The sequence below is a fragment of the Diabrotica virgifera genome, chromosome 7 (genome assembly GCF_917563875.1).
Source record: "Diabrotica virgifera virgifera chromosome 7, PGI_DIABVI_V3a".
In the NCBI taxonomy this organism is placed as follows: domain Eukaryota; kingdom Metazoa; phylum Arthropoda; class Insecta; order Coleoptera; family Chrysomelidae; genus Diabrotica; species Diabrotica virgifera.
Window position 1 is genome coordinate 148,200,982 of NC_065449.1, and position 22,447 is coordinate 148,223,428.

A 22,447-nucleotide genomic window follows, 5' to 3' on the forward strand; every position below is an offset into this window, starting at 1 on the left:
GCGATAGAAAAGAGGTTTGCTTTAATGAGTGCAAAAACTGGAGCCTAGTAGTGTTCGTCAAAAGTAAGAGAAGCTAGTGCCTCTACAATGAATGGCTCGCAAGTTGTTCTACAATCAACAGCTCGTAAGTTGCCACTCAACCAACGGCTCGCTCGTTTGCCGGTGTAAAAGCCTAGCTGGTAAGGCTTTTTTCGTGTATGGACTTATTGCAGTGTTAGATGCAGCTGAGGGCCCTCTTGAAGACCAAATGCAGGGATTGAATTGGTAAGTGGACCTCTTTGCGCCTCATTTAATTTATCATTTTATTCTTTTTTGCTTGACTTTAAGTTTTTTATTGAACCGGTGTCGGAACTCCTTTAGAAAACAAAGAATCAGCCCCTATTTGAGATCCTAACATCAAAGATCGCACACCAGGTATAACATCATACTGTGTTTTTTCCTTAAAGTTCAGAACACTCTGTGGAATATTATAGCATAGATAAAATAGTGAAATTAAAACTCAATTGTAGCCTTAGGCTTGCTTAACATTTTCTTTTTTTGTTCATTTCCTTATGTTGGATAATAAAAAAGTTAGGTACTTTAACAACTATATTATAGCCATGTTCTTCATCAATACAGGGTGTTTTTAAATAAGTGCGACAAACTTTAAGGGGTAATTCTGCATGAAAAAATAATGACTGTTTGCTTTATAAAGATATGCCCGCAAATGCTTCATTTCCTATCTGATACGGGATGTTGAATTTTTTCTTACAAACTGACGATTTATTTGTTTAGTTATTGCTCATTTTTTGACATACAAATAAGAATTTTATATTCACCATTGGCGTGCATACGGGATGTATCTAAAATGTTTATACCCGTATGCACATCAATGACGAATATAAAATTCTTATTTGCATGTCAAAAAATGCGCAATACTACCTCTTAAAACCTACCAAATTTCATTTGCATATCTCAACCGGCTTTAAAGCAACAAATAAATCGTCAGTTTGTACGAAAAAATTCAACATCCCGTATCTCGGAAACGAAGCATTTTATAAAGCAAACGGTCATTATTTTTCATGCAGGATTACCCCTTAGGGCCGGTATTTCAACATTTCAACAACTACTTAAGCTTTTGCTTAGCTAAGCCTGTGCCAAAAATTAAGGAGAAACTTAAGCTAGGTGCCGTATTTCCATCATTTCCTTAACTAAACTCACGGTTCTTAGACATTACTATAAACATTTATTATAATAAAGTCTAATAACCGTGAACTAAACTGGTCCTCAACTGTCAAATTAATTGGTTTAGTACCTCTGAATACGTCAAAATGCCAGAACTAACTGTTCTGAGGTAAAAACCACTACTGTTGACATTTAATTTTATCTTGTTATCAATGTCATCTGTATCTGTCTTACTTTTACTTAATTTAATTTTGTGTACATGGTACATGTGTTGTTAGTGTATTGTCTATATTTTCTCTCGTTATATGTTTTGGTTGTTATTTTGCATAAGCAATAGAAGATCCGTCTTTGTAATTTTGTTTATTGGATATATCTCTTAAAATTACAATTTCTAATGTAAGTTTACTTTTGTAAAATAAAGATACCAAGCATTGTAGAAATAAATAATTTTCATGTGCCTACACCTTTCAAATGGAGTAAGAATTTTATTTTAATAATCGTTAATTATCCAATAATAACTTTATCACGCAAAAGTTGGTTTTAAAAATAACTCTAGAATTATTAATTTATAGAAATAACCTCAAAAAATAGAAATCAAATTTTAAGCAAAGGCTTAAACCAACTCCCGCGAGAGCTTAAAATTATTTGGTTTAAGCCTATGCTTAAGCCTCAAATTGAAGTGGAAATACAGGCATTTAAGCTTAAGGTCAGGCTTAAAGTAAGCTTTGGCTTAAGTGCGGTTGGAAATACCGGCCCTATAAGTTTGTCGCACTTATTCAGAAACACCTTTTATTGATGAAGAAAATGGTTAGTTGTTAAAGTACCTAACTTTTTTATTATACAATTTTTTTTTATTAATTTATTTATTAAGTATTTATTTATTTATTATTTTATATTAAGTAAATATGATGTACATATGTTCTTGGCTTGTGGCAGGTGTCGTCCATTGACGACTCTTTGGAATTTACCTAGCAGCTAGGTCTTCTGGCCAAAGTCTTTTCAGACGTCTGTCAACCAGTAGGGGTTGACTAATTCATCTATGAGAGGTTTGGGTGGTCTGCGCTGCGATTCATGTATCTTCTGAAGTGGTCAGCAATCACATCATTGATGAAGGGGATGTTGAGGTCTGCATGAAGGGTTTGGTTTGACACATACCATGGGGTTTTAGCTAACATACGAATAGTTTTTGACTGGAATGTCTGTAGTATTTTGGTATTGGATGGTTTGCTACAGCCCCACAGCTCGATTCCGTATGTCCACACTGGTTTGAGTATTGTTTTATAGATGGTCAGTTTGTTTTCTAATGAAAGTTGCGATCTTATGTTGATTAGCCAGCTCATATTTTTAACTTTTAGGTCGAGGTGTCGTCGTTTGGCTGATCATTATACAACATAAGCAAATGAATCAAAAAAGAAAATGTTAAGAAAGCCTCAGGCTACAATTGAGTTTTAATTTCAATATTTTATCTATGCTATAATATTCCACAGAGTGTTCCGAACTTTAAGGAAAAAACACAGTATGATTGTTACACCCGGTGTAAAATTACATTTACCTGTCTAGCAACAATATTATTACATTGATATTCTGAAATAATAAGGCTATAACATACTAAAAATCACTCAAATCGGACAACAGGTTTAGAAAATTCGAGACCTCAAACGTGTATAATTCATCGAGTGACCCAATTTTTTTTATAGTGAGTGTATAAAAAATAATTTGTCTAAAGTGGAAGTAGTAAGTATTTATATGGGCAAAAGGGCATGACGGTATACTGGGTAATGAGAAAGTGAATTGTTTGGTCAAAGATGCAATAAAAAAAGGTGAGATCCTGACTCAGATCTTATCGACAGATGCAATAAATTACGTCAAAGCTAGAATAAATAAAATATGGAAAAAACAATGGAAAAATATTTCAAGCATGCCAAAAAATTTATATTTTTTATAAATTGCCAAAACAAAATCAATATTTCTACTATCGTCAGATTAAAAACTCGACACGGAAAATATGAGGCACATCTGCACAAATTAGGAATAGTTAATTCATCAGTTTGTTTTTGTGATAATTTTTCGAACAGAAATTTGAATCATATTTTCTTTGAATGCAAAATTAACGAGAGAGATATATAAAGTTAAAAATGGTACGCCACTGAAATATTTCAAATTAAAAATCTTTCTTGAATTCCTCGTTCAATTTGTGACAAAAAATCTATCTTCCCATTTTTTCATGCGACGCACGCTTGGTTTTCATGCAAAAAATAAAACATCTTAAGAGGATGGACGTATTTTCGGCTATTCGAATGATGCTATTCTAATGAAGATTCATTTTTTTTCGAATTCTGAGAAAACTAATAAGTATTTTTGAAAAATTTAAACGCAGAATGAAAGATTACGTTATTGGCGAGGGCCGAAAGTCCCTGAGAACTTCTATAATGTTTATTTTAATAAGTTACAGGGGTGAAAAACTAAGAGAAAATTTAGTGTGATTTTTAATTTCAAATATCTCATACAAAATAAACTTTTTATTTATTCTAAGGGACTTTCGGCCCTCGGTAATAATTTAGTCTTTCATTCTGCGTTTAAATTTTTCAAAAATATTTATTGGTTTTTTCAGGATTCGAAAAAAATTACCACAATGTCCGTGGTAATATTTTCCAAATCTATCTTTGTCTTACAACGCACTCAGTCGAATAGAATATTGTCAGCATATTGTCAGTCAGCCAGTGACAATCAATGACAATTTTAAATATTTGACATGGCATCGGGAATATTTTAAGTTGTTGATTAAATAATATTGATATATACTGTATTTGATAAATAATTGATTTAAGAGCATACAGTAGCGATCAACAGGTAGCAACAAACGCGGTCCAAGATTGCGAAAGTTATGCGAACTTTCAAAAGAGAGGCAACAGTGCGTCGGTAATTTGACACTGACAGTGACGTTTATACTATCAAAAACAATAATTTTTATACACATAGGCGCGAAATGTTGCCAACTCAGTGACGTTCGATTTCTTGTTATAAGAAATCGATTTTTAGTAATTCCAATGTGACACAAAATGTAGGCACGGGATAAAAAAGTTTATTTGAAGAAAGTGTATTTTTATGTTTTTCTTAATGGCGGTACATTCTCCTTTTTCAATATTTTATTCAGTTATAGTGTAATTTCCACATACTGACATATTTCTGAAATTGGGCTCTGTACCGCCATTCTTTATTATATTACGAATATGTGTGCCAAATATCTCTACAAAATATTCAAAATTAGAGCCGCAATCTTGGAACGCGTTTGTTGCTGCCTGTTGATCGCTACTATTTGCTCTTAAGACGTGAACTTAAGGTGATACAGTAGCGATCAACAGGTAGCCAAAACGCGTTCCAAGATTGCGGCTGCAATTTTGAATATTTTTTCGAGATATTTGGCACACATATTAGTAATGTATTAAAGAATGGCGGTACAGAGCCCAATTTAAAAAATATATTAATATGTGCAAATTACTCTGTAATTAAATACAATATTAAAAAAACGAGCCTGTACCGCCATTAAGAAGAACAAAAAAATATACTTTCTTTAAATAAACTTTTTTATCCGATGCCTAGATTTTGTGTCATTTTGGAACTACTAATGAAATAAAAAATTTTAGTAGTTCCAAAATGACACAAAATCTAGGCATCGGATAAAAAAGTTTATTTGAAGAAAGTGTATTTTTTTGTTCTTCTTAATGGCGGTACAGGCTCGTTTTTTAATATTGTATTTAATTACAGAGTAATTTCCACATATTAATATATTTTTCAAATTGGGCTCTGTACCGCCATTCTTTATTATATTACAAATACGTGTGCCAAATATCTCGAAAAAATATTCAAAATTACAGCCGCAAACTTGGAATGCGTTTTCGCTACCTGTTGATCGCTACTGTTTCCTCTTAATAAAAAGTTATTTATTGTGTATTATTTGTGGAAAATCCAAGCAGAGAATACATCAGGATAATATATTCTGTGATCCAAGTATTTTGTTAAAGATGTTCAAAATTGTAAGCGTAACAATATATTATTAAAAAAATCACTTTAACCCTTTTCCTTTTTTCTCGATTGAGTATTAGTTTTTGTTGTACATATAAATTATTACAATCACTGAATACATAGTTAGTGAAAAAATTATCACATCTATTAACTGAATTAATAATTTGCAATTATACAAATAACAGTCATCCAAGAACATTCAAAAGCCATCTCTTTAAGTTAATGATGACATTTTCAAGTAAAATGACATTCTAGTAATGTTTACATATCCATACCAGTGTGAATTTTACTACACGTAATTTGCCGTGTAAAGACAGAAAAAATAGGGATGGCCGTAAAATATTTGCGAATTATGTACCGATGGCCTTAATGCTTACAAAGTTTTCGGCGAAGTTTCTATATGAATGTGTAGAACTTATTTCAAATACTTTGGAAGCGTTAAGATATTTTATTTTTTGCATGAAAACGAAGCGTCGCGGCGTCGTATGAAGAAACATGAAAATAGATTGTTTGCCAGAAATTGAACAGGGAATTCAAAAATTATTTTTAATTTAAAATATCTCAGAGGCTTACTATTTTTTTTTCTTTAAAAAATTTCAGACCCTTACCCGTACGCGCGCCAATAGTGAATATAAAATTCTTAATTGTGTGTCAAAACATGCGCAATAACCATGTCTTAAAACCCACTAAATAAATCTTAAATAAATCGTCAGTTTGTAATAAAAATTTTAACATCCCATATCTCGAAAACAAATGAAACTTCGAATAACAACATATAAGTTATTTTTGATTATTTGTACGTATATTAATTACACAGTCTTAAAGTTTGGCGCGTTCCTCTCCACTCACCCTGTATATCAACGAAAAAAAAAGTTGTTTTTGTCTTGTTTGGCCCCTAAAAACGATTAAAATCGAGAAAAATTAAAATTATAGCAGCCAGTCAAAAACGCGATCTCATTGGTCCTGACGTCATAAAGTTAAAAATGCTGAAGTTCCGTGCCATTAATTCATTACGTTTGATATTCGTTTACTTGTTGTAGTCGTTTTATGGTGTATCTCAGTTTTATAAATCTTTACAGTTGCTGTGAACTATATATTTCATAATATTCGAGTGTTTTTGTGAAGACATTTTTTTTTAAATCACCGAAGAGGATTTTTCTAAAGGGCAGTCTGATAACTTACCCATTATGAATAAAAAATCTTTATTATTATTAGTTTATTTTAATTTTATAGTAAAACAATTCCACAAAAATAAGTATTGTATAGGTAAATATTATTTCAATCTGTAATGTACATCTGAACCAGATTATACCAAAAGTTCTATTTTTTTTATTCAAAATACCTACACTTGATTTATTAAAAAAAAACTATTAAGGAGACAACACACATTAAATACTTACATTAAAATTATTTTCACATACATGAAGACACTAAGAATGAACTAAAATGTCTTTTATGCCCTCTCAACATGCATGTAACTACTTTATTAAACGCTGTTTCTTATCGACTGGTAATCTAATATTTTATTAGGAGTTTTAATGGTTGAACTTTAACACAATGGTACTAAACAACATTTATAGTATTTACTTTTATTTTCCATAATAAACACACAATTCAATACTATCTCTTCAAAAACTGTATCAAATTCCAATATACACAAAATGGTACATACTTTTATATGAGACAGGAAATGTCATAACAAAATATTACGATATGACGTCACAAGTGTTCGTGCGCTTTTTCGATCATTTGAAATTATTTAAACACACAAAATATTTTAAATTTGTACTTCTTACTTTACTTTTTCGTGTCTGGATCCGACTACAGTTTTTCTGCCCAATATCGGGCTACGTCTACACCCTTTGTATTTGCGAGCCATAAATCATCGAGGGTGCACTGTGATGGGCAAAGTCAGCATACTCTCAGATGCTCCACGCTCTGTATTTCCCCACATTCACAAAGTGCGTCGTTATCTGTCTTGATGCCCCATTCAAAAAGGTACTGTTTTACAGGGGCAACTCCTGTGCGTATTCGGTTGAGTGTCCGCCAGGTTCTCCAGTCCAGGTTCATTCCATTAGGTCGTTCTGGATGTAGGGGGAACAGTTCGGGTGGTTCGACGCTGACATTTCTCATAAATCTTTTCCTTGATTTAAGTCGGCCGATTCCTGGCAGTCCGTCAAACCCGTATAATTGGTGCCTTTCATCGAAAGTTTGCCTGAACTTCTCCACATATTGTGATGCGCATCTACGGTCGTCTGGTGATGCGAATCCAGCTACCCGGTACAGTAATGGTAGAGGGGTAGGCTTCATACAACCGGTAATTATTCTACATGTTTCATTTAACGCCGTGGTGACTTGTTGGGCGTGTCTAGATCTACCCCAAACGGGACAAGCATATTCCCCTGTTGAGAAACATAAGGCCTCAGCTGTTGACTTTAAGACCTGGGGGTTTGCACCCCACTTGCTCCCTACAAGATTCCGGAGAAGGTTGTTTCTCGTAGAAACCTTTTTTCTTGTGCTCTGACAGTGGAATATATACGTTAGTGACCGGTCTAGTATCACTCCAAGATATTTGGGCCTATCAGTATGTTCCAAGCGTTGTCCCTCCCAAGAAACATTCAGTTTTATATGCGCCAGATGGTTGTTGAGGTGCAATGCACATACTTGGGTTATTCGCGGTGTGCAAGTACTTGGAAGGGGAAACGAGAAACGACCCTGCGCGAGTCGCGGAGAAATATTGCAACTATCTTAAATAATTCATATTGTCAATTGAAATTGTCAAATTGACGTATATTTCATACCTTCTGTCAATGAAGCAGAAAAATTATATATTGCTCCACAATATTGATATGATATGCAATTATTATATAAAGGTAAATTTAATTAATTTTATTTTGCTTGCAGTACTGCATTTTAATAACTAATTTTATTTACTACATACAATTGTTGACGTTTTCATAACATAACCTGAATCTTATTTTTTCTTCTTATTATTTTTTTGGACTATGGCCTTGACAATTATCCAGTAACCAGGACTAATATAATTGGCCAATATAATTAAAAGTGCGAATTTTAGTATAGAGCGTAGAAATAGGGGTCGCTTTGCCGAACTTGCACGGTCCCAATAGTAGGGTTTGGCTTTAATGAGTTTTGTTTGTAGTAAGTTGACATCATGTTTAAAGCCTCTTCCATTGTCGACTCTACTTGTGTGAGTGTTTTCTCCTTTACGGCGATACCAAGGTCGCCAGCGTACACAAAACTCTCAGTCCGAGGGTGCATTGGTTGGTCATTGGTGTAGATGTTAAATACGGACGGCGCCAGAACGCTTCCTTGAGGTAGGCCATTTTTTGGGGTTCTCCATCTGCTTTTCTTTCCATTTAGCACAACGTAGAAGCGTCTATTACACAACAGTGATCTAATTATATTTACCAGGTCATAGTCAAGCACAGTGTTATAGATCTTAGTTAGCAACAGGGCGCGATGATATATATCCACTGATTATCTTACTTACTCTAAAGTAATTAGGGAATTAAAACTTGAGACTGTCATTTTCAGGTTGGGCGTACATTTACGCTCCTGTTATGTCTATGTCTCGGATGTTGTTTTTTGATGGAATGTGTCTAAAGATATTCAACCTCTCATCTTTACCGATGAGCCCACGGAGGTTGAAGAGGGCGAAACACATTTCTAAGAACTGGTGTTTGGATCTTTGATTCTATTCGAAAAATTTTTCCCTGCCAGAAATAGTGGATGTGTGAGTTATTCGTAAGGGGATTTTTCCACATTCTCTATTTCATTTGTTTGATTTCGTACGAGTGGTCGTTAAACCAGTACCTGTGGATCTTTTGATCACTGAGTGTGTTTCAAAGATCTACATCTTTTGTTTTTTCATAAACATTATCTTACTTACTCTAAAGTAATTAGGGAATTAAAACTTGAGACTGTCATTTTCAGGTTGGGCGTAGATTTACGCTCCTGTTATGTCTATGTCTCGGATGTTGTTTTTTGATGGAATGTGTCTAAAGATATTCAACCTCTCATCTTTACCGATGAGCCCACGGAGGTTGAAGAGGGCGAAACACATTTCTAAGAACTGGTGTTTGGATCTTTGATTCTATTCGAAAAATTTTTCCCTGCCAGAAATAGTGGATGTGTGAGTTATTCGTAAGGGGATTTTTCCACATTCTCTATTTCATTTGTTTGATTTCGTACGAGTGGTCGTTAAACCAGTACCTGTGGATCTTTTGATCACTGAGTGTGTTTCAAAGATCTACATCTTTTGTTTTTTCATAAACATTATCTTACTTACTCTAAAGTAATTAGGGAATTAAAACTTGAGACTGTCATTTTCAGGTTGGGCGTAGATTTACGCTCCTGTTATGTCTATGTCTCGGATGTTGTTTTTTGATGGAATGTGTCTAAAGATATTCAACCTCTCATCTTTACCGATGAGCCCACGGAGGTTGAAGAGGGCGAAACACATTTCTAAGAACTGGTGTTTGGATCTTTGATTCTATTCGAAAAATTTTTCCCTGCCAGAAATAGTGGATGTGTGAGTTATTCGTAAGGGGATTTTTCCACATTCTCTATTTCATTTGTTTGATTTCGTACGAGTGGTCGTTAAACCAGTACCTGTGGATCTTTTGATCACTGAGTGTGTTTCAAAGATCTACATCTTTTGTTTTTTCATAAACATTATCTTACTTACTCTAAAGTAATTAGGGAATTAAAACTTGAGACTGTCATTTTCAGGTTGGGCGTAGATTTACGCTCCTGTTATGTCTATGTCTCGGATGTTGTTTTTTGATGGAATGTGTCTAAAGATATTCAACCTCTCATCTTTACCGATGAGCCCACGGAGGTTGAAGAGGGCGAAACACATTTCTAAGAACTGGTGTTTGGATCTTTGATTCTATTCGAAAAATTTTTCCCTGCCAGAAATAGTGGATGTGTGAGTTATTCGTAAGGGGATTTTTCCACATTCTCTATTTCATTTGTTTTATATCCACTGATATATATCACGATATATATCGTGATATATATCATGATACTTATATTATAAATATCGTGATATATATCAGTATTTTATTTCGTACTAATTTTTACATAAGAAGGCATTATGGCAAATGCTAAGGACTTTCTAGAAAGATTGCATCCTGTTTCAGTGGCAGTTGATAGAATGCAACGAGACTCAACGACAATTACTGTCGCCGTAGAAATTTGGATTCAACTGGAAAAAGATCTGAGTGATCAACCAATTCAAATTAAGAACGTTTATTACAAAAGGAGGAATATGGCTCTAGGTTCGCCTCATTTTTTGGCAAACTTACTGGACCATCACTTTTTGGAAGAAAGACTTACTGCCGACGAAAAAGAACAGGCTTATGAATATTTAAGTTCAACACAGATTTTGTTCCGTTTGTAATGGCCCTAACTTCGAAGTCTAAACCTTTTCCGTCTTTCATGTATGGTCCAAATTTAAAAAAAAAAATCTCCATTATTATGGTGGAAGTCTGTTCCAATCGCTGAATCTGCTTGGCCTGATAAAAACATATTTCTCGAACGAATTAACCAATTACTTACAGCAGTAGCCTCAACAGCAGGCATTGAAAGGTGCTTTTCAAGCTTTGGACTTGTGCATTCCAAATTACAAAATAATTTAGGAACAGAAAAGGCTGCTAAACTTGTATTCATGTTTAAATATTTAGACAGTACTTCATACCAAAAACATGACAATTTGGAATGGATTTGGCCTGAACAAGAAACTGAAAGAAGGGAAAATGAAGCGGCAGAATTAAGTCTTGGGTGCTTTACTGGTTTTGATTCAGACACTTCCGATGTTGAACCTTCATCTTAATTAATTTTCTAAATGATTTTGTTTTTTAAATGTTCAGAATTTTAAGTTATTTTGGAAAAATAGAAATACCTATGATTATGTTAATGTTTTCAATATTTTTAGTTATTTAGTTGTTACTTAGATACGCCTATCATTTTGTTTTCTAACATACTACCATACGTACCTTTATATTTTTGACACAAATTTTTGTATTTTTTATTTAAGTAAAAATATATCTTTTATTACAGCGGTTCTCAATCTTTTTGTGTCATGTACCACCAAATACTTTTTATTATTTTTGGTACCACCTAACTGAAATACATATCTAACTAGGTGATCTAATTAACTATAATAATGGTGCTGATTTTGGCTGTTTTTGCGTTTTGTGTACCACCTCAAAAAATGAAATGTACCACCAGTGGTACATGTACCACAGATTGAGAACTGCTGTTTTATTAGATATGTATTTTTTATTTAAAGTAAAAATATATCTGCCTTTATTATTATTTAATATATAAAACTGCCTTTATTATTATTTTAAAATATATCTTTTATACTGTTACATTCTACAATTAGAGTCTTATTTTGGTCAATTTAGTTTCTCTATTGAAATGTTTTCCAAAATATCATAAATATCATATAAATATCACATTGTGGATATATATCGGATATATATCATATATATCCGATATATTGATATTTATATAAATATCATGGATATTTTGTGCCCTTGTTAGCAAGGTTATGTGGTTTATCGTATCATAGGCCGCTGTGAGGTCTATCAAGGCTACTTCCACTATCTCGCTCTGCTCAAATCCCTCCTCTATGTGCTCTGTTAGGTTCAGCACCTGGCCTGTGCATGATTTACCTGGTCTGAAGCCTGCTTGTTGTGGGATTAGTTTTGCATCTAATGTTTCCTGGATGCAGTTCAAAATGAGGCGTTCATACAATTGATATAAATGACATAGAAGAGATATCGGACGATAGCTACTCGGTAGTTCAGGGTCTTTACCAGGTTTCAGAAGGGCTACTACTTTTGATTTACGCCAAATTTGTGGAATCTGGTAGGTAGAGCGACAGATGTTAAATAGATCGAGCACCCATTGCCTCGCTTTTTGCCCGAAGTGTTTTATCTGCTCTGTTAGGATTTCGTCCACCCCAGGGGATTTTCCATTTTTCATACAGTCAATACCATTTTTAAGCTCTTCAATTTTAAATGGGTTTCGCAAGAGGGTTGTTTCCTGGTCTTGAGTTCTTATAATCTTTGGCGTTTCGCAACGATTGTTTGTTTTGCCATTCAGAAGCCGTTGGTGGGGTATCTGATTTGGCTTTATTGCACATGGCTCTTTCACCTCTGTGGGATTACCATTAAGTTTTTTGATCATATTCCAAGCCTGCTTATTACTGTGCGTCATATCCATTTTACTTAAAGTCTCGCTCCACCGTTCTTGTCTGGAGGCGCTTAGTATTTGCTGCAGTCTCTCCCCTATCTCTGCCGTAACTTCGCTAAATGGGTTCTTTACTATATTCTTCGGTGTACTTTGTCATAATGTCTTTTGCTTCATCGTTCAGACCAGATATGTAATGTTGTTGACATCCTCTGGGTATGTGTTTACTAGAGGTTCGTTTTACAAGTTAAATGAACGCATCATAGTTGTACTTCTAAGTTATTATGAGTTTTTGAGGCGTGAAATTGGACATTATTATACACTCACCGGCACAAAATTCCGCCACTAAAATTTTTTGATTAAGTTTGACAATTTATAACTTTATTATTTGTACTCCGATTTTCAAGATTCTTGCATCAGTTTGTAGATACATGTATTGATATAGTTTGGTATTATTCCGGTAACAAGAGTTTTGCTTATACGGCATTATACAGGGGTGAATGGAAGTGTTGTATTTTCTTTTAACTTTAAAAAATTCTGTGAAAAAATAGAATAGCTGATTTTGTTTCATAGTCCTGTCATATTATCCTGGAGGCATAACTAAAATTGTTTTTTTTTAATTATCCGAATATCTTTTCTTATAAGAGCTGTACCATTTTTTGTAAATAAAAACACTGATTGACTCATAAAATATAGGCTGGATTGATTTGAGTGGCCCGCATGCAGCCCAGATCTCAATCCTATTGAGCATTTATGGGAAGAATTAAAAAAGCTATTCGCCGTCATCCTAGGCTAGAAAATTTGGTACAGTTATGGCCCTGGTAGAGGAATATCGGGCTATTCTCCATGTAACATAGTACGTTAACCCTTAGCATTGAATAAAATATTATAAGTATAGTTTATAGTAATGTAAATATGTTTCGGCATTGACCGGTATTGACCTTATGATTTATTGTATATAAACGAACCAAAGAATTGACGAGACATTCAGATCAATCGATTAGTCACGATGAAGCAATAATACCTTAGTTATTGTTTACCTATATACTGTTGTTTAATTATTTAAACGAACGCTGTGAAGTTCAAATATATTTATAAAGTGAAAATGGTATATTATTATACATCCCGCACTTAGGGCACAATAGCTCAACCACCAGACCTAGTACCACGTCATGGCGATCCGCCTAATTGGAAAAGCATGCTAAGCTCCAGCCTTTTGGACCCGAAGGGAAGTACGCAGAAAATAGTTGTTATAAACTAGAAATGGGAAGTAAAACCAATCCAATAGAGAAACGAACCAAAGTCGACACAGGGGAGAAACTTTAAGAGGACAATCCAAAGAAGCAATCCAGGTGTAAAGAGACAAGGTAAGAATTTATCCTATTTTTATACTTCCTTTATCGAACTTTTATTATTATTTTAAAATTTTTATTATCATGATGGACCGAGTTTAAGGTATTGACATTATTTTATAGGGATTCTAAAATATAATATTCTTTAATATTCATTGACATGACATTTTACTAATGATTTAACTTAATATAACATAATATTTTTTTTAATATAATGAGCAATGATTAGATTTACTTTAAATGTCGGCTAATTGGGAAACTTTTGAAAATAAATTAGATAGCCTGTTAAAAGAAAGTGATAAACAGAGTAAAAGAGCATTGAAAAAAGCAATACCCAAAAATATAGAAGTACGATTGGACATAATCAGCAACCTAATCACTACATATAACGAGTTCATTGCACTGGTAAGCAAAAACGAAGGAATCCTTAACGACGCTCAGCGTACTATTTGTAGCAATTATTTCTGCAAAATCAGGGATAAGGTTATCAGAACTTTCCAAGCTCTAGACTTAAGGATAATAGTTCCCGAGACGATTACACAACATATAAGAAAATATATAGTGGAAGCACAGGACCACAGCGAAACTGAGGAAAATATGGCCTTAAATATGAACGACTTTCTAACTACAGCGAGTAGGGTGTTGCCCAGAGAATTCGATGGAGAAATCGGGAAGCTGCAAGCATTCGTGGATGCATTAGAATTCGTAAAATCGATACAAGAAGGGCACGAAAATACAGCAATAACACTGGTAAAATCAAGGCTTATTGGAAAAGCGAGAAGTCTAATCACGACAGAGGATTCCATCGAGAAAATTATAGACACATTAAAGAAAAATATAAAAGGAGATAATCCTAAATTGGTAATAGCCAAGCTGAATAGGAAGAAACAAGCCCATAGGGACGCGACAACATACGCTACAGAAATAGAAGAATTGGTAGAACAACTGAAAACAGCGTATATAGCGGAAGGAATGCCCGGAGACCTGGTTAGAAAATACGCGGCAGAAGCAACAGTCAATACATTGACGCGAAATGCAAGTTCGGAAAGGGTAAGGATAATAATGGAAGCAGGGAAGTTTGACACACCACAGGAGGCGTTGACAAAATTTTTGTCAATAGACACGTCAGATGAGCAGCAGAATAGAGTGCTGAACTATAAGACCAACTTTAGAGGAAACAGTAGTAGAGGTCAGGACAGAAATTGGAATAGAAACAATTATGACAGACAGCAAGGAGAATGGCGAAATAACAACGGTACTAGATATAGAGGAGACCCAAGATATAGGAGAAATCAGGAATATTATAATAGGGGAAACAGTAGATCAAATTTTAACAGAGCAAATAATGCCAATATTAGAACTTGCGAAAGCGAGAGTACAAGCGAAAATTCGCCTGAGGAAACGCAGTTGGGGTTTTGAATGGAAATAGGGTTAGGGTCAATCCCAACCGTCTCACAAAAGAAAGTAGCCATTATATTTACAACTTTGACTTAACACTCTCTAACTTTGTAGAAATTTACACAAAAATATCGAATAAAATACACACATTTATACTGGATACAGGAGCAGATATTTCCTTATTAAAAATTGAGGATGATTTCCCACGCCAAGCAATACAAAGAAACTCAATAGTCAAAATAAAGGGAGTTACGCAAGGAGAATTACAAACGTTAGGGAGAGTAGACACTTTACTAAACATAAATGGAAACACTTTTCTTCATAGCTTCCAGGTAGTTAGGAAAGACTTTCCGATACCCACAGATGGAATAATCGGGAGAGACTTCATAACCAAATATCAATGTATGTTAGACTATTCCAACCTGAAACTACACGTAAAAACTGACGATGATTATTACATTAGTCTTAATATTCTTGATAACACAAATCAGAACAACATAGCAATTCCACCGAGATGCGAAATTTATAGATTAATCAATGGATTTAAAGGTATAAATGAGAATATAGTCGTAGAACAACAGGAAATTATACAAGGAGTTTTCATAGCAAGATCGATCATTTCAAGGAAAAACCCATATATCAAAATTTTGAATACAAACTATGAGAGTGCGATTATCAATACAAATGACATCAAAACATTGGAGCTGAACCTATTCAACATATATAAGGTAGAGAATGTTATGGAAAACAGGAAGAAAATATTGCAGGAATCACTGAATCTAGAAGTTCCTGAGTATGCGAAAGAGAAACTAGTAGCCTTGTGTGAAGATTTTGCAGACATCTTTGCATTAAAAGACGACATATTAACACATAATAATTTTTACGAACAGAAGCTACGGGTGAAGGATACTACCCCAGTATATATTAAAAATTATCGTACCCCACATTTTCAAACATCGGAAGTCAACGCGCAGGTAAACAAAATGCTAAAGCAAGGTATCGTAGAACCTTCAACGTCGGAATACAACAGTCCAGTAGTTTTAGTACCTAAAAAATCAATAGACGGAAGCAAGGCGTGGAGATTGTGCATTGATTTTAGACAACTTAATAAGAAGTTAGTAACAGATAAATTCCCGTTACCGCGCATAGATGCAATTCTAGATCAATTAGGAAGATCTAGGTGGTTTTCAGTCCTGGACCTAATGTCAGGTTTCCACCAAATCCCACTAGAAAAAGCCTCAAGAAAATACACCTCCTTCAGTACAGAGAAAGGATCATTTCAGTACATAAGATTACCGTTTGGGTTAAACATAAGCCCAAATAGCTTTTCAAGAATGATGTCGATAGCATTCTCAGGATTGACACCCGAAAAAGCATTCCTATATATGGACGATATAGTTGTAATAGGCATATCAGAAAATCATCACTTAACTAACTTAAGAAAGGTATTCGAAACATGCCGGAAATTCAACCTAAAGCTAAATCCTGAAAAATGCCAATTCTTCCGAAAAGAGGTTACTTACTTAGGGCATGATTTATCTCAAGACGGCGTACGACCAGATAAAGCAAAATATTCGGTAATTGAGAATTATCCTACCCCTACAAAAGCTGATGAAGCAAAAAGATTTGTAGCTTTTTGTAATTATTACAGACGATTTATTAGGAAATTTGCAGAAATTTGTATACCGCTAAATAGATTGGCAAAGAAAAAAGTGAAATTTGAATGGTCGACAGAGTGCGAAAATTCTTTTCAGAAGCTAAAACTGGCATTAACAAACCCTCATATACTTCAATATCCGGACTTCAACAAACAATTTATTTTGACAACGGATGCATCTAATACAGCATGTTCAGCAATTCTGAGTCAAAACTATGATGGTATAGATCTACCCATAGCATATGCATCACGTGCCTTCAAGAAAAGTGAAATCAATAAGCCTATAATTATGAAAGAACTGCTAGCTATACATTGGGGCATAAATCATTTTAAATGCTATCTATATGGGGCACCGAAATTTATTATTAAAACAGATCACAAACCATTGACCCATCTGTTCTCCATGACAGAACCTACATCTAAACTCACAAGAATTAGGCTAGATTTGGAGGAATACAACTTTGACATACACTACATCACAGGAAATAATAACTACGCTGATAGTATTTCAAGAATATCCGTGGATCAGCTGAAAGACATATATTGATAATACTCATATCTTGGCAATAACAAGGGCCCAAGCAAAAAGAAATGCAGGGTCTAAGGTAGAGTGCGGAAAGCCCGTCCCGAATCAAGCAAAGATTAACACTCACAGTCAGGGAAAAGCTGTAAGGAAGGTACTAAATAATTTAGAAGCACATAAGCTACCAATCCTGTCTTTTGTAGATAACCGTATTTCTCTCGAGATGAACATACGGATCAGAAACAGGATACGGGTTTGCGAAAGACTGCCTACCAATTTTACCAACTTTGATTTAGGTCAAGCGTTGGGAAAGCTTAATAAGCTTGCGGAGGCTAGAGGAATCAAAAGAATAAAAATATATACGAATGACGTTATTTTCACAAACTGCACAATCACAGAATTTATAGAGAAAGGAAATAAAGTATTAAAAAATATAGAAATATGCATTTGCGAAGTACCTAGAACAATAACGGAGAAAAAAGAAAAACAGCAATTAATAGAGACCTATCATAACCACCCGATGTTTGGAGGCCATGTAGGGAATAATAGACTAATAAAGAAACTAAAAGCAAATTTTAAATGGAAAAATATGGAAAACGAAGTAAGACTGTATATCAAGAATTGCCACAAATGTCAAGTAAACAAACCAAAGAAAGGCCATACAGAGGAATTCGTAGTAACGGACACTTCCGAGAAACCATGGGATATAGTGTATATTAGTGATGTAACGAATGTCATTTTTTGAACATTCGCGAATACGAATGCGAATGCGAATATCTGCTACCGACATTCGCGAATGCGGATGCGAATGCGAATATTCAGTTTTTTTTAATTTGTTTCTATTTTTGTAATGTTTCCAAAGTAATGAAAAGTTCATTGATATTTAGTGTAAATCAATCTGAATCTTAAGCTTTATTACATAATACCAAATAATAAAAAAATGAAGGCTGATAATGTGATTATACAAGGTTAAGTTCTATCTATCTGTTGCCCTTCATTTGTCCAAAGTTGAACGTAGGCCTCCCCCTTATTTTTCCACTCTTCTCGGTTCAGTGCTAATGCTGTCGATCTGGTCCCTGTGTATCTTTTTAAGTCATCCAATCATCTCGTCTGTGGTCTGCCCCTTCCTCTTTTGTAGTCCTAAGGTCTTCAGTGAGTTATCGCTTCCTTTAAGTTACCTTTTCTTAATAAAAAAAGATAAGAAGTGAATAGATTTTGATTTTATTAACCTAATATTATCTTAAAATTATTTTTTTTTCTGGTTTTCATATTCGCAAAACATTCGCACAAATTTCGCGAATGCGGATGCGAATGCGAATATGCAAAAACATGCGAATATTCGCGAATGCGAATGCGAATACGAATATTCGTTACATCACTAGTGTATATTGACACGGTAGGCCCATTCCCACGGAGCAGAGAAGGAAATCGGTATTGCATAACAATGCTCTGCGAACTGACGAAATACGCAGTAAGTATCCCGGTGCAGGACAAGGAGGCGCATACAATAGCTAGGGGTATATTCGAAAACTTCATACCCACTTACGGGCTAATGAAACAAATAAGGACGGATCAAGGGACGGAATACAAAAACGAAATAATGTCGAGTTTGACGAAAATGCTCAACATCCAACATAACTTCTCGGTAGCTTACCACCCTCAATCGATAGGAAGCTGCGAAAAATTACATCGCACACTTAACGAGTACGTCAGGTGTTTCATCAACGAAGGTAAGGATGACTGGGATGAGTGGTGTAGAATGTTCACATACTGTTACAACACCACCCCCAATTCATACCATGGGTACACACCTTTTGAATTAGTATATGGGAGGCCAGCAAATATACCTGAGAACCTCACCTCTAACATCCAACCATGCTACAATATAGACGCATATTATAATGAGCTTAAGTATAAACTTCAGTTTGCGCATACCAGAGCCCGCAAAATTTTAATACAACAAAAAATAAACAGGCAGGGGCAAAGCCAAATCGTAGCATCACCTCAGAAATTCAAAGTAGGTGACTTAGTCTTAATTAAAAACGAAGAGAACACCAAATTCGATTCATTGTACAAAGGTCCATATAGGATATCAGAGATAGGTAAAGTAAATTGCAAAATTGAGTTAAAACCGGGAAAAATAAAGGAAGTTCATAAGAATAGGCTATATTCATACAAGAAGTGAATTAGTGTGAAAGAAAGACTAAAATATATTTAATTTGTAAATAAGATTTAATCTGCTTATAAAATAGGTACCAATTTATTAGAATAAGGAATAATATAAATATTTTATTGCTATATTTTGGATAAAAATAGGATTTCTGTTAAGTTAGGGTGATAATATAGTTGAGGACTTATATCTGACGATATAAGCCCTCCTCTCTAAAAGGGGATGATGTAACATAGTACGTTAACCCTTAGCATTAAATAAAATATTATAAGTATAGTTTATAGTAATGTAAATATGTTTCGGCATTGACCGGTATTGACCTTATGATTTATTGTATATAAACGAACCAAAGAATTGACGAGACATTCAGATCAATCGATTAGTCACGATGAAGCAATAATACCTTAGTTATTGTTTACATATATACTGTTGTTTAATTATTTAAACGAACGCTGTGAAGTTCAAATATATTTATAAAGTGAAAATGGTATATTATTATACATCCCGCACTTAGGGCACAATAGCTCAACCACCAGACCTAGTACCACGTCATCCAGGCAAGAATAACACATCTGTATTCGATGCTAAACAGATTGCGAGCAGTCGTTGCTACAAAAGGTGGACATACCCGCTATTTAATTGTTTTGTTGTTAATTTTGTTTTGTTTTGTAAATTTTAGTGCGTTTGATATTTTTAATTAAATAAACCTTCAAAGCAGTGTTTTTATTTACAGCTCTTACAAGAAAAGAGATATTCGGATAATTCAAAAAACAAAACCTTAGTAATACCTTCAGGATAATACAAAAGGACTATGAAACAAAATCAGCTATTCCATTTTTTCACAGAATTTTTTAAAGTTAAAGTTAAAGGAGAAAAAACAACGCTTCTATTCACCCCTGTATCTAAGCAACATTCTTTTGTTACCGGAATAATAACAAACGACATCAATACATGTACCTACAAACTTATGCAAAAATCTTGAAAATCGGAGTACAAATAATAAAGTTATAGATTGTCAAACTTAATCAGAAATTTCCGGTGGCGGAATTTTGTGCCGGTGAGTGTATATTAAAACAAAAATGTGCAAGTTAACTATTGCGTAAATTTGTACAATTTTTATTAGTTAATTTTAGTTATTTAATTATTCCATCTAGAGATGGACTTACAACTCTGTAAATAATTATTAAGTTTTCCTGGACGCCATTTTTATTGTAATTTTATACGCTCATAAATCTGAGTCCATTCGAAAGTGCGATTCTTACTTGGCCAACTGATAATCAATAAATTAGACTTCTAGAGTTAAAAGTGTGTCTTACCTGTGATTGATGATTATTTCGTTTAAGAAGTTGGCTTGCACCTCCACTCATAGACCTGGAAATTTCTTCTAAAAACCTGTAATCGCTGAGCAAATCAGTATTGGAAAATTTAGCAGAAGAAATAAACTTTGTAGGATCTCTTATGCCATCACAATTTAGTTCTAATTTATGAATCTTACTACACTTCAATGCACATGTTTTTACTTCGCATTTTGGACATGTGTATTTTGCACTTGAGACTCCACATACTTCACATTGTCCCAATCTGAAATGATTAGAGTAAATATCCAATAAATAGTAAATAACAAAAAATGGTATGCTTTTACAGGGCCCCGTAACCGAGCGTGCAACGCGTGCGATGTACAGGGTGTCACTCCAAAAGGGCTCCATTACAATTTTTTGGCATATATTTCATACTAGTGACGTCATCCACCTGAGCGTGATGACGTAATGGATTATTTTTTAAATGGGAATAGGGGTCGTGTGGCACCTCATTTGAAAGGGTGTTCAATTCTCTATTCAGTAAAATAAACAATAATGTCATTATTTATACAGGGTGGCCAGTAGATATTCTATACCAATCCTGGAGCACAGTAGGGTGGGGAAACCGGTTAGACCGGTTCCGGTCAAGGTCAAGGCCAATGTCACAGTCAATTCAAGATCATTTGAAGGTCACAATCAAGGTTATTATTGTAATAAAAACTTTTATCAAAAAATAATACTTTATTAACTATTCATTACACTGTTAGACATATGTTTTATATTTTCAAGCGCAGACTTGCATAAATGACAACTAGATTGCGCCGGTGCTGAACCTTCGAGCTCTGTTCTCCACTCAGGACGATTAAAATGTACATAACATGGAAGACGAGTCTGAACCTCAAAATCTTGAACTGCTTTCTTGGGTAATTTAGACCAAAATTGAAGTAATTCCCACGGATGTACATATTTTCTAAAGTATTGTAGGGTAAAGTTTTCTAATTCTTCTGCTGTAAACTTATACAACGGTTTTTGCGGATGTTGACCCATAATGAAAGCTTTGTAACAACACTCCATTACTATTGAAGGTTTATGTCCTTAAACATCAAACGTATCTACTTTTATATTGTAAATCAAGGTCACCTCTGAGACATGCGCAGTAATTCAAACGTAGACTACATAAATTGCGGATAGTTGTAGGGATCTTTAGTAAATTTTGTTCTTCGTGTCCAGTCATTTAGTAAATTTTGTTCGTCGTGAGAAGATATCAGTCAGAAAGGTAATAAATATTTTTTAGTCAATATTGTTGCTAACTTTATTAATTTTAGTCATGTATGTGTGTGGTAGAAAAGTACTCGCTGTCGTTGAAGCAATTAGAAACTTGAAATGGGTTTTTAATGACAATGCGGATAATTTTGAGTACGAAGCCGAACGAGCTGCAATAAGAACAAGAGGGTACACGGTAGATGAGTGTAACGAAGAAGCCACCAAATACCACAAGGGAGCAAGAATATGTGAAGACTATCTCTCTGACGTGATATGCATGTGTTGCTTTAAAAAAAAATAAAAAATCTAGGGCTGACTGATTTCTTAAATGACTTCAAAGATGTTCTACCTACTGAAGATGAAGGGGTAGATACT

The 22,447-nt window shown here is 34.3% G+C and overlaps 1 protein-coding gene across 1 annotated transcript in view; it reads right to left on the bottom strand.

Annotated features, from left to right (window-relative positions):
* The window catches only part of LOC126888286 (box C/D snoRNA protein 1), a 96,059-nt gene that overhangs the window by 29,060 nt on the left and 44,552 nt on the right, over positions 1-22,447 (bottom strand). The window contains exon 2 of the mRNA XM_050656415.1: positions 20,828-21,092. Within this exon, the coding sequence (XP_050512372.1) occupies positions 20,828-21,092 (265 nt within the window). The remainder of the gene's footprint in view (positions 1-20,827; positions 21,093-22,447) is intronic.